Source organism: Callospermophilus lateralis, chromosome 4 (assembly GCF_048772815.1).
Source record: "Callospermophilus lateralis isolate mCalLat2 chromosome 4, mCalLat2.hap1, whole genome shotgun sequence".
NCBI lineage: Eukaryota > Metazoa > Chordata > Mammalia > Rodentia > Sciuridae > Callospermophilus > Callospermophilus lateralis.
The window spans coordinates 138,154,927-138,168,065 of record NC_135308.1 but is presented as its reverse complement, the minus strand read 5'-3'; the positions used below and the strand labels follow the sequence as shown (position 1 = coordinate 138,168,065).

Genomic DNA, 13,139 nt, shown 5'->3' with positions numbered 1-13,139 from the left:
ATTCAGCTTTCTTGAGTCTGCTGAGTTATTTACCATTTGTTTATCCATTTTCAGTCTGTAAGGTGTTTTTTTTAATATTTTATTAGTTGCTGATGAACCTTTATTTTCTTTATTTATATTTGGTGCTGAGAATCAAACCCAGTGCCTCACACATGCTAGACAGGCACTGTACCACTGAGCCACAACTCCAGCCCTCCAGTCTGTAAGAGTTTTTTTGGCAAAATCTTGTATCCCTCTAATTTTGTCTTCATTGGTTATTATTATTTTTTTAATATACTTTTTCATTCAATCTTTGGAAGGAACTTCGGTACTGCCTTTGTTCATTCTTCTGTTTTTAACCTTACTTTGAATTTTATTTTCCATACTTCCCTCTTTGTTTGATTTCTGCTAAGCCAGACATCTATAATACCTTCTTCTAGCCTGACTCTTAAGTCACTGTTAAGTATAATGGCAAATTTTTATTTATTTTATACTACTCATTTGAGTATATAAGAATTATATTCTAAATAATTAGTCTAATTAACAGATTTTTTTTTCTTAAACAGGGTATTGCTGGAACTGACGTAGCTAAAGAAGCATCTGATATTATTCTCACAGATGACAACTTTACAAGCATTGTTAAGGCAGTTATGTGGGGACGAAATGTCTATGACAGCATCTCAAAATTCCTTCAGTTCCAACTTACTGTTAATGTAGTAGCAGTCATTGTTGCTTTCACGGGAGCTTGTATTACTCAAGTAGGTGATGATTTATTTATTAAAACTTGCTTATTTTAAAGCAAAAGACTTTTTTAAAGTACTTAAGTATTTAAATAAGCTGAAACTTAATATTTAGGTTAATTATCATAAAAATGTAATCCTGTTCTGTTCCTTAAGTTTTTAAATCCTAAAGGCTTCCTGAGAATTTCTGAGTCCCTAAACAGTTGTGAATGTCTATTAGGAAACATATCTTTTCTAGGATTCACCGCTTAAGGCTGTGCAGATGCTCTGGGTAAACCTCATAATGGATACACTTGCTTCCTTGGCTCTGGCAACGGAACCACCCACTGAATCCCTCTTGCTTCGGAAACCTTATGGTAGAAATAAGCCTCTCATCTCACGCACAATGATGAAGAATATTTTGGGTCATGCATTCTATCAACTTGTAGTAGTTTTTACACTCTTATTTGCTGGTAAGGATTCAGTGTCTTAATTAAGCTTCAGTTAATTTTTTCGAATCCATGTTAATAACATTCAACATGTTTTAGTGTTAAAAAATTTTTTTAAGTCTGATTTCTATTCTTGACTCCCTATTTATCTTTAATTTCTCATCAGGGAGTGCTTGGTAAATTTTGGGAGGTAGTGTGATGCGGGGTAGGGAGGGACAAAGAATCTTCATCATTATTATCCTGGCTTTGCCACTTATGTGTCTGAACTTAGCATGTCAACATAGTTTTGGGGCTTCAGTGTCCTCATCTATAAAACAGAATAGTTGTCATTCCAGGTCAAATAAAGAGTCTGGCTAGTTTTATTATTGCATAATTCCTTGACATGTTATGATTTTGTATGGTAATTACAAAAAAATTTTTCATTTTTTCAGGAGAAAAGTTTTTTGATATTGATAGTGGAAGAAATGCTCCTTTGCATGCTCCACCTTCGGAACATTATACTATTGTTTTTAATACCTTTGTGCTGATGCAACTTTTCAATGAAATAAATGCCCGGAAAATTCATGGTGAAAGAAATGTGTTTGAAGGAATCTTTAATAATGCCATCTTCTGCACAATTGTTTTAGGCACTTTTGTGGTACAGGTGGGTAATTAGAAAAGATGGTTTCAAAACTGATTATTACATGGGAGATAGTCAGCAAACGGGTACCTTGTTGTAGAACATAATTTCAGATGTGTGTGTGGGTCTTCTATATATTGCCTTGATGATGCCTGTAGTTTTCGTGTTTATCTAAGATGTACAATAAAATGTGGAAACTTGGTCCCTTGTTCTTAGAAGTCAGAGTCACAACTGACTAGATAAATAATTTTATTTTTTCCAACTTTCAAATGAAAAAGACCCCAGCATCTTAATATCCTCCTTTTTACATCCCTTATTATATTAAAAAAAATTTAAAAATTAAGAACACTGTATAAAAGTAAATGTTGGTATTTTCACATTATTGTCTTAGTTTACAAAAGAACATTATTTTAGTTTTATCTCTGAAAATCTAGACTTTACTGTCAAAATCTTTATAATCTTATTGAGTGGACTACTAACAAAACTTTGGGACACTATCTGTGTAGTGTTCAAATAATCTCGACTTTAAAATGTGGTGGAATTAACAGAATGGAATTTTACTATTTTCAAGAAATTTTCAATGTTAACTACTGTTATCTACTGAAATTATTCTTTTTAATTTCAATATTTGACATCTGCTTAATTGCCAAGGAAAAGCTTGTCAGAGTCACAGAAGAGCGAATTGTTACTTGATCTTTAATATTCCCGTATACATTACTTTAGGACATTTAAAATAAGGAGAGAAGAATTATGAATTTTATTTATGTGTATTTACGGACTTTACTTTGAAAGGAGAGTAGATGTCTAAGGGTATACCACTTTGGCTGGCCCATGTTTCATACAACTTTACAAGTTGCTTTTCTTCTCTACAGTCCATTTATATTTATCCTAACATCTAAATGTTAGTTAACCAGAAATGAAACAGCTCTGTAGAAGGAAAAATGGGGTTGCATATTTTGTCAGCTTTTCTGTAGTTCTTTTTCACAAAAATATTTACCATCTTTTGTAAAAGGCATAAATTATTCAAAGAAGTGGATTAAAATACAAGGAAATGTTGTTACTTGTTGTTATATTAGAAACATTATAAAGTTATACTTCTTAACCATGAAAATTTTTAATTTTTAGAAGTGTAATTTAAGCGTGAAAAATGCATGCATTTGAAATTTGGGCAGAGGTTTTTATTTCAGTTGTTTTATTTACAGATGTGACTAATATAATAATGGTTTTTCACCTTGTGTTTTAGAGGATATAAAGTTGTTTGTTGTTTTTTTTTTTAAGAATGTGGATTTTAAAATTTAAAAGATTTAAATAAACTTAACTCTTGATTATTCCTTCAGATAATAATTGTGCAGTTTGGTGGAAAACCTTTCAGTTGTTCAGAACTTTCAGTAGAACAGTGGCTATGGTCAATATTCCTAGGAATGGGGACATTACTCTGGGGCCAGGTAAAAATTTCATTTTTCGTTAAAACTGAATTTTTTTTTTAAATTTTTACTGTATATTTTCTTTAATCAGTTTTGCTAATTGATTCTAAATAGTGACCATTTGGGTCAAAAAAAAGGAATTCTGGGGAGAAAAAAAGAAAAGGAATTTAGGGGTTTTTTGTTTTGTTTTGTTTTACATAGTATTTGTTCCAGTACAAATGTTTATTATGCCTATTGTTTATTATGTTTATTTTTAGCTTCTTTAGAACAAGTTTTTCAGTAGTTATTAAAGAGAATGTATTTATAACTGGTTAGGATGCTTATATCTGTATCTTTTACTCTATCACCTATTTTTACATTTTCAGGTTAAAATTTTTACACAAATGTGAAAGTAAAATATACTTACTTCATTATTTTTGCTGTGTAATTTATTCTAGGATGTGACATTGGAAAACTTGGGGTTTAATTTAGAGAACATTTCCATAAAAATTATGGTATCTGGACAGCAAGGCTACAAAATGTCATTTTAGAGTATTTGAATTGAATAACCTTAATAGTATATTTATAAAATACTAATTCCTGAAAAATAAGATAAACCTCATCTTTATTATTTTCAACTTCCTTGCAAATGCATGTCATTATTTTTAAAGATGAGTAGTAATACTCTGTAATTGTCCACTGTAACCCATTATAATTAGTATAAAACTAGCTGATAGAGAGTCTATACTATCATTTTCATAAATTCAGGTTAGCAAATTATGATATATAACTTATATAAAGCTCATTTTTTTGTCATTATGTAAGTCAAACCAAACTTTCAGGTTTTCCTTAAACTTTGCTCAGTCTTGTGTCTTTTATCTAATCTTGCTCTTGTGTTTTAGATTTTGAGTTTTTTTATACATTTTGAAGACCTCATTATTAGAGATCTTCTTTTAAATGGGATCCCTGCTTGTTCCACATTTCTTTCTTGATTTACCATTCTAATTATTTCATAGTGTTCTCTGCTAGGCAGAATAAAACCCCACAACTTCCAAAGTTCTGGCCAAATTCAGGAAGTGGAAATGCAATACAGTATATATACCCAGCAGGATTAAAATGATCTTGTCTGTTGATTTTAAGTGCGTGATGGTAGAAAGAACACTGGTTTTGGTGGCCAGGAGACCTGGAGTCTTAGCACTCCATGAACAAGTTACTTCAAGTATCTTTGAGCCTGTTTCACCTCAGTAAAATGAGTTGGTTCTGTATGACTCAATGCTTATTTCTCTCTGATAAACTTTCACTAGGAATGGTTCTTTACACTTACAAGCTAATACATACTTGGTGTTTTTATATCCTCTATGTTTTCTTAGGCATCTGTTTCTATTTGGTGTCATTATAGTGTTAACTTCATTATCAGTGTTAATTTATTTTAAATAGTTGCATTTTGCATAAAAATAAATACACGTATTAAAACTGTTTTTAGTATAACTGATGACATTCTAATTTCTAATATGTTTTTCTCATGAATTTTTATAGCACTCATGAAACATAAAAGCTTGTTTTACATCCAGTAAGACCACCTGCAGTTTCCTTTTATTTGGAGTGAATATAGTTAATAGGAATTTAAGTAAACATATGTATATTAGAGCATGGTTATATAATATACTGTTGTAAATATTCAAGTCAATGTATAAAAAAATGTAATCAGGTGAATTCCTATTCAGGAAAACTTTTGTGCTTCAAACTTAAATCTTTTGTGTAACTAAAAGAAGACTATTCTTTGTTCTGGGAGAGAAAGTTTGATCAACAGGATCTCATTGCTTCCTTGGTAAAGATAGGTGGATACTCTTGCAATTTTTATAACCTTTTGTATAAAGTTACTCATTTTAACTGTACTCAATATGATATATTTCTAAGTTCTTTCCCCTGTGTTGTAGCTTATTTCAACAATTCCAACTAGTCGTTTAAAATTCCTAAAAGAAGCTGGTCATGGAACACAAAAGGAAGAAATACCTGAGGAGGAATTAGCAGAGGATGTTGAAGAGATTGATCACGCTGAAAGGGAGTTGCGGCGTGGCCAGATCTTGTGGTTTAGAGGTCTGAACAGAATCCAAACACAGGTATGGGCCTGGTAGAGAGGTAGGAGAGATGATGGGAGAAGGGCTTTCTGACCTGGGGAGGAGGTTCACGTGTGCTCCTAAACTTTCTTTCTAGCCTTCCCAACCAACAAAATTTATTCTTTTGAAAAAATACTACTGGTGGCTGGAATGAATGAAACTTTTAACTGATTATGAAAGAATGTGTCTTATATGCCCCTAAGCTCCTTTTTTCCTAGCTTTTTTATTTTTACCACCCCCTTCATCTCAAAATGCTATTCTTGCCTATTTGCTCTGTAAAAAGTGCCTTTTTCTTTACTTTTTTATATGTTGATAGATGGAATGGTCCTTTCTCTTGTTCTCTCTCTCTCTTGCTGAGCAAGCTGTCACAATCTCTGATTCCTTGCAGATGGATGTAGTGAATGCTTTCCAGAGTGGAAGTTCCATTCAGGGGGCTCTAAGGCGGCAACCCTCCATCGCCAGCCAGCATCATGATGTAACAAATATTTCTACCCCTACACATGTAGTGTTTTCCTCTTCTACTGCTTCTACTACTGTGGGGTGTGAGTGTGTGTTCCTAAGTGCATGAAATTAACATTTCCTACTTCACACACCTAACGTTTCTCATTTTCTCCTTAATGTTTAAATTCATTGTTCAGGCTTTTCATAAAGCTTTCTTTTCGTAAAGTGGATTGAGACCTCAAAGTGTTGTCGTTGTTGTTGTTTTATTTCTTAGAGGGCTGGATAACAGGTGGAATAATTGCAACCAAAGATTAGCTATGAATTCTGTGAGCTTGTCTCTATGCTAACTCTTACAGTTAATATGGGGAATAAAATTATAGCTTAGAATTTGTGAAACTACTATAAATTTTTGAGTATATGCCTTTAAACATGTTCATATGCATGGTTCCCAGAAGCATGTTATTTGAAACTGAGCTAACAGAACCAGGAAATTGCATTTGTAAAAATAAAATATGAATTTAGTATTTCAGCTTTATCTTGTCCAGTTTGGAAAGTAAATTAGTAGCCTTAGAAAAGTTCTATATAAAAAAGTATATATAGTCAATTGTTTGTCTTCTTAATTTGAACTTTGTCTATCTTACTTTGTGTTGTTTAAGAGAGAGTACTTATATAAACTTTTATGGTATTTATGGTTAGTTTGGGGTTTTTTCCCATTTGCATAATCAATTTAGTTTGACATCAAAAGTAAGAAATTTCTATTGTTTTCTAAGTAGGAAAAATATATTGATTGATTATTGAACCAATATTTCAATAATATAACAATATATTCATGTTATAATGTCGCTAATTGAATAACATATTTTCTATTAGGTTGTTAGTAAATGGCAAACTCCCTTTTAACCTTATATGACCCTATTGTAAATTGGGGTCTTCTGATTTCACAGTTGTTTTCAGTATATTGGAGGCAATAAAAATATATACCAAATTCCATTCCTACAATTGCCAGAATTCAATCTAACCCTATCTTTTTTCGTTTGATCTCCAGCCAGAGAAGAACTAGAGGAGTCTTGGGTAAGCTGGACATAGAGTGAATCTAGGGAGAAAGCAGCACAGACTGTTTACCTATTGCCTCTTAGCTTAAGTAATTTTTATTTGATATTTTTAACAATGTTGTAGAACAGGTAGAACCAGAACTGTCCCCATTTTACAGGAGTGAACACTAACTTAGAGATTAAATGACTTGCTTATAACTAATAAACATGGTATAAAACAAAAAGCAGGCAAGTTCCCTAAAAACAAACTGACCTTGTAACATTAGGATGTAACATTTACATGGACAGATAGGAGTCTTCCTTTTAAAAATTACCTACCTGAATGAAATGGCAAATGTAAATTGCCTGGCATTACACTTGTACATTGTCATTCAGATGTAGAATTCATACTGTCTTTGGCTTCTCATCATGCAGCCCTAGATGGTAAATGCCTCACAAACCTCTGTGGAAGACCTACCATATGTCAGGGCTATTTTAAAACTTCCAGAATGTGCAGTCTAGTGAGAGAACAAGCAAAAGTTGGAAGTTCCTACATGGCAATGACCTACAGAATATTATAGCAGGATCCTTAATCTACCCCGGGAAATCAGAAAGAATTACCTGAAGGAAATGACTCCCAAGTTGCTCCTTGGTAAATTTTGCTAACTGAGAAGAGCAGGCCTCTGTGGCAATAGTTTAGTAATTAAAAAAATGATAAACTACAGAAAATTGATGAAGCTGAAGTCGAATATGAACATCTGTTTGTGTATCACAAGAAGCAAACTAAGGCTGTACTGAAAGACCTCCTTTCCCCAAAATCTTAAGTTTGAAAAATTTTAAAGTTGAAAGATTAATACATGAATACATCTCACCTGAATTTACCACATCATAATATGACATTTACCTTGTCTGTATATTAATAAGCTCTTTAGACCACTTGAAAATGGCATATTTGACATTTCATCCCTAAATACTTTAGCATATACCTCTTAAGAAGTCTTACAAACAATAATACTATATTATATTCAGGAAATTTAACACTGATTCCTATTAACAAATATATAGTCTATATTTAGATTTTTTCAGTTTCTGCCAAAGTGTCCTTTATAGCTGTTTTGATGTATGATCCAAGAAAGGATCATCAACAACAATTTGTTATTACTCTTTAGTCTCTAGCCTGGATCTATTCCCTGCCTTTGTTTTTCATAATATGGTCCTTTTTGAAGAATCAAGGCCATTCATAAAGTGTCCTACATTCCAGATTTATGTGATTTATTTCCTACTGATTAGCTGCATGTTAAATTTTTTGACAAGTTTATCTCATGGATGTTGGGTATTCATTTTTATTTCAGCAATATTTTGCTGAATTATTTTTAATTTATTTTCTAGTTTGGAAGGGTTCACATGATCGTAGGTATACTGTAGTGGCTATAGTTCTCAGTCTGATTGTGTTCCAGGCTTTATGTTAAATATCAGATCAGTTACAAACTCTGTTTTAAGACACACATGCACACAACTGCCCCAGGCTGTTTTCTGATGCACAGCTGTATTTGAAACATCTGAGTTATTGGACCCGTCTGGTGTTATATTTTAGGGAAGTAGAAATACACTTCAGAAAGTGGCAAAAGGAGGCTTGTGGCTGTTACTTCACAAGTTTTGAGATGTTTACTTCTTTATTCTATACCCTGTGTTCTCAGGACATGAGGAAGTACTCCGTGACTAGATCATATCCTGCCCAATAAGTATCATTATACACTATTGCAGTAATTATATTACTGTTCTTTTAAATTTCTTTGAAGCTTTGCCTGAGAAGCACTTTGGTGGTATAGGATACCAGCCAATATATAAAATTAATAAAGAGTATTAGTATGTTTAATGAAAGGTTTCATTTTCACTGTGCTTTTGACCTAATATTGAATAATCTTAGAAATATCTACAAACGTCAAATTTTTTTTTACTCTTATTTGTAGCCCTTTCTTTGCTAAATAGAAGAAATGGTAATCCATTTTAGCTTTGTCAAATATTAGACTTAAAACATCTTTACAGAGATCATCTTTTCTTCCCCCTCATTTATTAGCAAGATCTTTATAAGATCTCTAAAGAAAAAATTATGTAATTTTTCTTTATTTGTAAATTATAACATTCTAATATCCCTTTTACCATTACTGAATCCTTCTTGCTAAATCTATAACTTATCTTCCTGGAAGGGAGAAATTGAGGAGAAAAAAAAAATTGTACTTCTAAGCAAAGGGTGAGCCAACTATACCCTGAGGGTTAAATTTGTCCTGTCTCCTGTTTTTTTGTTTTTTGTTTTTTTTTTTGGAGGGGGGGATAGATAGATAGATATATATATAGATATATATATATATATATATATATATATATATATAGATAGATAGATAGATAGATAGATATTTTTTTTTTTTTAACATAGCCATGCCCTTTCCTTTAAAAGTATACCTTATGGCAGTTTTGCACTGTAAGAGCAAAATTGAGTAATTAACAACAGAGACTTTGTAGCTTAAAAAAAAGATTCCACCCCTGTTCTGATAATTAAAACATCAGTTAGTAGAGATGAGTCTTCCTTTGAGAAAATTCAACATGTAAATTATTCAACTCTGAAAAACAGCCTAAAATTTTCTTTTTTATTGCCCCTCCCCCCCCAAAAAAAAACCCCTTATTTTATAATTGCAGTTTTTAAGTTAGTGCATATAGTAAAAATAATGATGAATACAGATTTCAGAAGTGACCATGCTGTTATAAAAAATAAGACATATTGGTTTATAATGAAATAGTTCTGTATTTTAGAGCTGTCTCCTTATATGCCATGTTTTGGGCAACAGTATTATTAACCTTATCTGCTATCAAAAGTTAGGAGGAGGGGCTGGGGTTGTGGCTCAATATTAGAGCACTTGCCTTGTACATGCGAGGTACTTAGCACCACATAAAAAGAAATAAATAAAGGTATTATGTCCATCTGCAACTAAAAATACTTAAAAAAAAAGAGGAGGATATTTAGGAAAATGGTTTTTTAGAGTACCTGGTTTTGATTTGTTAATTAAATTTTGATTTGTTAAATGTTTATCTTGAAAATTGATTTTAATTTCTTAAAGTGAAATTATGTAATGATTATGATAATCACCTTAGTTTTTTTTTTTTTTTAATCATGTACTTCATGCGGTATTTTCTTCAGTTTTTTTTTTCCTATTAAAATTTTTCTGGACATAGGTGTTATTGAAATTTTTAATTTTGATAATCTTAGGGGGTATAATTATGTTGTGCATAGTAGGTCTCAATAGATACCAAATGGGAAATGAATTAAAAGACAGTAAATAGCAAAGAATTAGATGTCAAGAATGGGAAATTAACAGTTATGTCTTGGGTTTCCACTTAAACTGGATTCTTTGTGGTATTAAGAAGATAATAAAGTTCAGAGCAATTGTAAGTTTAGCTCAGTATGTTAGTGTGCTATCTATAACAAAATACCTGAGATAATTTATCAAAAGAAAAGGTTTATTTTGTTCCATAGCTTTTGAGATATGATCAAGTGGCCATGTTGCTTTGGAGTGTAGCAAGGCAGCATATCATGGCAAGAAGGAAATGGTGGTTCAAAACTGCTTATGGATCATGAGCCAAAGAGCAAGAAAGAAAGGGCCAGAATTCCATCATCCCCTGAGGGCACACCCCCAGTGACTTAAGGACCTTCTACAGGGCCCCACCCTTCAAAGGTTCCAACACCGCCCCATGGCACCATCATAGGGACCAAACCTTTAATACATGAGTCTTTGGGGACATTTAAGATCTGAACCAGAGTGCTCAGGTTAAGCCTTAGATCAGGGGTGTTTTATTCAAATATTTTATAATCTAGATTTTGTTGTATGTATTTCCTGTGAGACTGTCCTTCGAGATTTGTTTTTTGGTTTGGGTTTTTTTTTTTTTTTTTTTGGAACACTGGTGAGCTGTTCTTCTACTGGTTACTAACCACAGTTCTGTGGCTTACGTAAAGGAGAAGAAAGAAGGAAGCATTAACTTTAATCTTATGAATTTTTTTTTTTTTTCCTAGTGAGTTAGTGATAAAGTGAATGTCTTCTGTTTTGTCTTTTATTGACTTCCAAGGATTCTGGAATTGTGAGTTCAGAAGCCTAGGTTCTAAGAATCTCTGGCACTAAGAGTGACTTGACTTGACAAGTTGCTCAGTTTTATTATATTTATAAAGTGGTTAGAATAAAATATCTCTAATATCCTTTCAGTAATTTCTTTCTGAGTAAGAAAAATTTACCAAGTTTGGGTAAAAAGGACTTCGCTGATTTCATCTGCTACAGATATGTGTGTGATTGTGTGTGTATATACATCTGCTATCCTCACCCGCAGGCTATACTCTGCCCCTCTTAGAGCTTTGGGAACTCACAGACATCAGTCTTACTCCCATACCTTTTTTATGAGCTCTATTTTCCAAATTAAATATATTCAAAAAATCAATCTATTTCCGCTTTGACCCTTCACTGTTTGCTTTTATACCTATTTTGATTTAAAAGTAAACAAAAAAATTCACAGAAAACTTTGACACCATTAACAGCAGTACCAGCAACCTAGTCCAAATTGCAAAGATATCCTAGTCCCCTTGAACAGTTCTAGCCACCCATCAAATTTACTGGCTGTTCCTCCAGTTTCTATTCTCTTTTGTGCCTGCTGGCTTTGACACCAACCGATTTTTCTTCTGAAGCTGTCTCTTTGCTTTTTAAACTTTATGGTTTAGTACTAGAACAGTCAGGATATTTGTTGAATGTTTTCATGTATTAAAATGTAAATTGCAAGAGTGCACAATTAACATTAAATAAATGGTTATGACAGTATATTTAGCAAGCATTGTCTTATTCCTTATGTTAAGCATTTCATTTTAGTAAAAAGGAAAGGGAACAGAGCAATAAATTGACAATGTATTTGTTATTATTAGTCTGTCAAATTAAGGAACTAATGTATAAATATGAATGGACTAGAATTATAATATGTAATAAAATAACAAGATAATATATACTAAATACTTGCTGCTTCATGTGTAAATCAGCAGCATCAGCATCACCCGGAAGGTTGTCAGAAATGCAGGATCTCAAGCCCCTGCTGTATCCAAATCTGCATTTTAACAAGATCCCCAGCTAGCTCATATGCACATTAAAGTTTGAGAAGCACTAGGTTGTACTTATATGCTAACACTCTTCTAAGTCTATAGTATACTAACTTAATCTCCTGTAACAACCCCATAAGGTATGGGTACCATTGTTATTTCCCATTTTATAGTGGAGAAAACCCATTTGATTAGTGTTCCTCAACTAGTAACTGGCAGAGCTGTAACCTGTTTAGCAAGAAAAATAGATTTGAGGAGAGATAAGTAATAATTGGAAATGGACACATGGCCCTAAACTAGACATATTTTAATATATATTCAGATGTCCATTTGAAGAACTTTATTGATTTATTCATTATCATTGTCTTATGATTTTGGTGACCATATCTTATGGCACCATAAGTGATAGTTACCTCCTTTAGCATTATTAATAGATGATGTCTTCATTATTAAATGCTTCATTAGAATTGAAACCAAAACAATGTATTTAAATTGATGTATAGTAGATTTTATCTTTTTTCCCTAAATATGCATGACACTGGGTTAATGAGACCTGATGTCCATATTGGAGTAATATTTTTTAGTTTAATTGACCATTAGCCTCTTTCCCTTTATATAACAGACTTCTAATCTAAACAGAAAGACAACTGTTTGACTTTGTTTTAGAGTAAAATTCTAGAAAACTTTGAAACTTTATGTATTCTCTTTGGCATATTTTTCACAGACTTCCATTGGATTTTTAAATTTTCATTTTGAAAATCTATTCCTTCTAGAGATTATAATGATTAAGTTGTATCTATGATAGAGAAAACCCCTTAACACTTTGTAAAAAAAATGGCATATACTCAAATATTTATAGCTGTTTAATGGCATTTTGTAGATATTTACTTGGGTTTTGTCTGTATTTTTATTTTGTGATTCAGGGAGTGGCGGGTAGATGTGAGTTCATGTGGCATTCAGCTTCTATTTGCTTGGCTTTTCATAGTCGGTGACACCCTGATTCCTAGCATGACAAATAGTAACCCTTTGTGCTTGACTTTAACTTATTTGAATTGTTTTCAAATATACATTATTTTTAGTTTTTAAAAAGTCGGCTAAGCTTGTGTATGGTTAAGTTTTGTTTTGTTTGTTTTTGTTTGTTTTCTTAGGGAAAAAATCCTATAAAATGGCTATTAAATTTTTAGCCAGTGACAATGAGATTTTCTTAGTATTACTTTGAATCTATACTTCTTAAATTCGTAGAGTATGTGGTTTTGTTG

General features: G+C 32.2%; 1 protein-coding gene across 5 annotated transcripts in view; it reads left to right on the top strand.

Moving 5' to 3' along the window:
• The window catches only part of Atp2b1 (ATPase plasma membrane Ca2+ transporting 1), a 106,638-nt gene that overhangs the window by 90,128 nt on the left and 3,371 nt on the right, over nt 1–13,139 (top strand). For 2 of the 5 annotated variants that reach the window (XM_076854928.1, XM_076854929.1), the window contains exons 16-21: nt 546–737; nt 958–1,171; nt 1,579–1,790; nt 3,104–3,211; nt 5,107–5,289; nt 5,675–5,761. In XM_076854928.1, coding sequence (XP_076711043.1) covers nt 546–737; nt 958–1,171; nt 1,579–1,790; nt 3,104–3,211; nt 5,107–5,289; nt 5,675–5,761 — 996 coding nt within the window. Of the gene's footprint in view, nt 1–545; nt 738–957; nt 1,172–1,578; nt 1,791–3,103; nt 3,212–5,106; nt 5,290–5,674; nt 5,829–13,139 lie in introns of all 5 variants that reach the window. The other 3 variants (XM_076854931.1, XM_076854930.1, XM_076854932.1) reach the window with 3 other exon arrangements.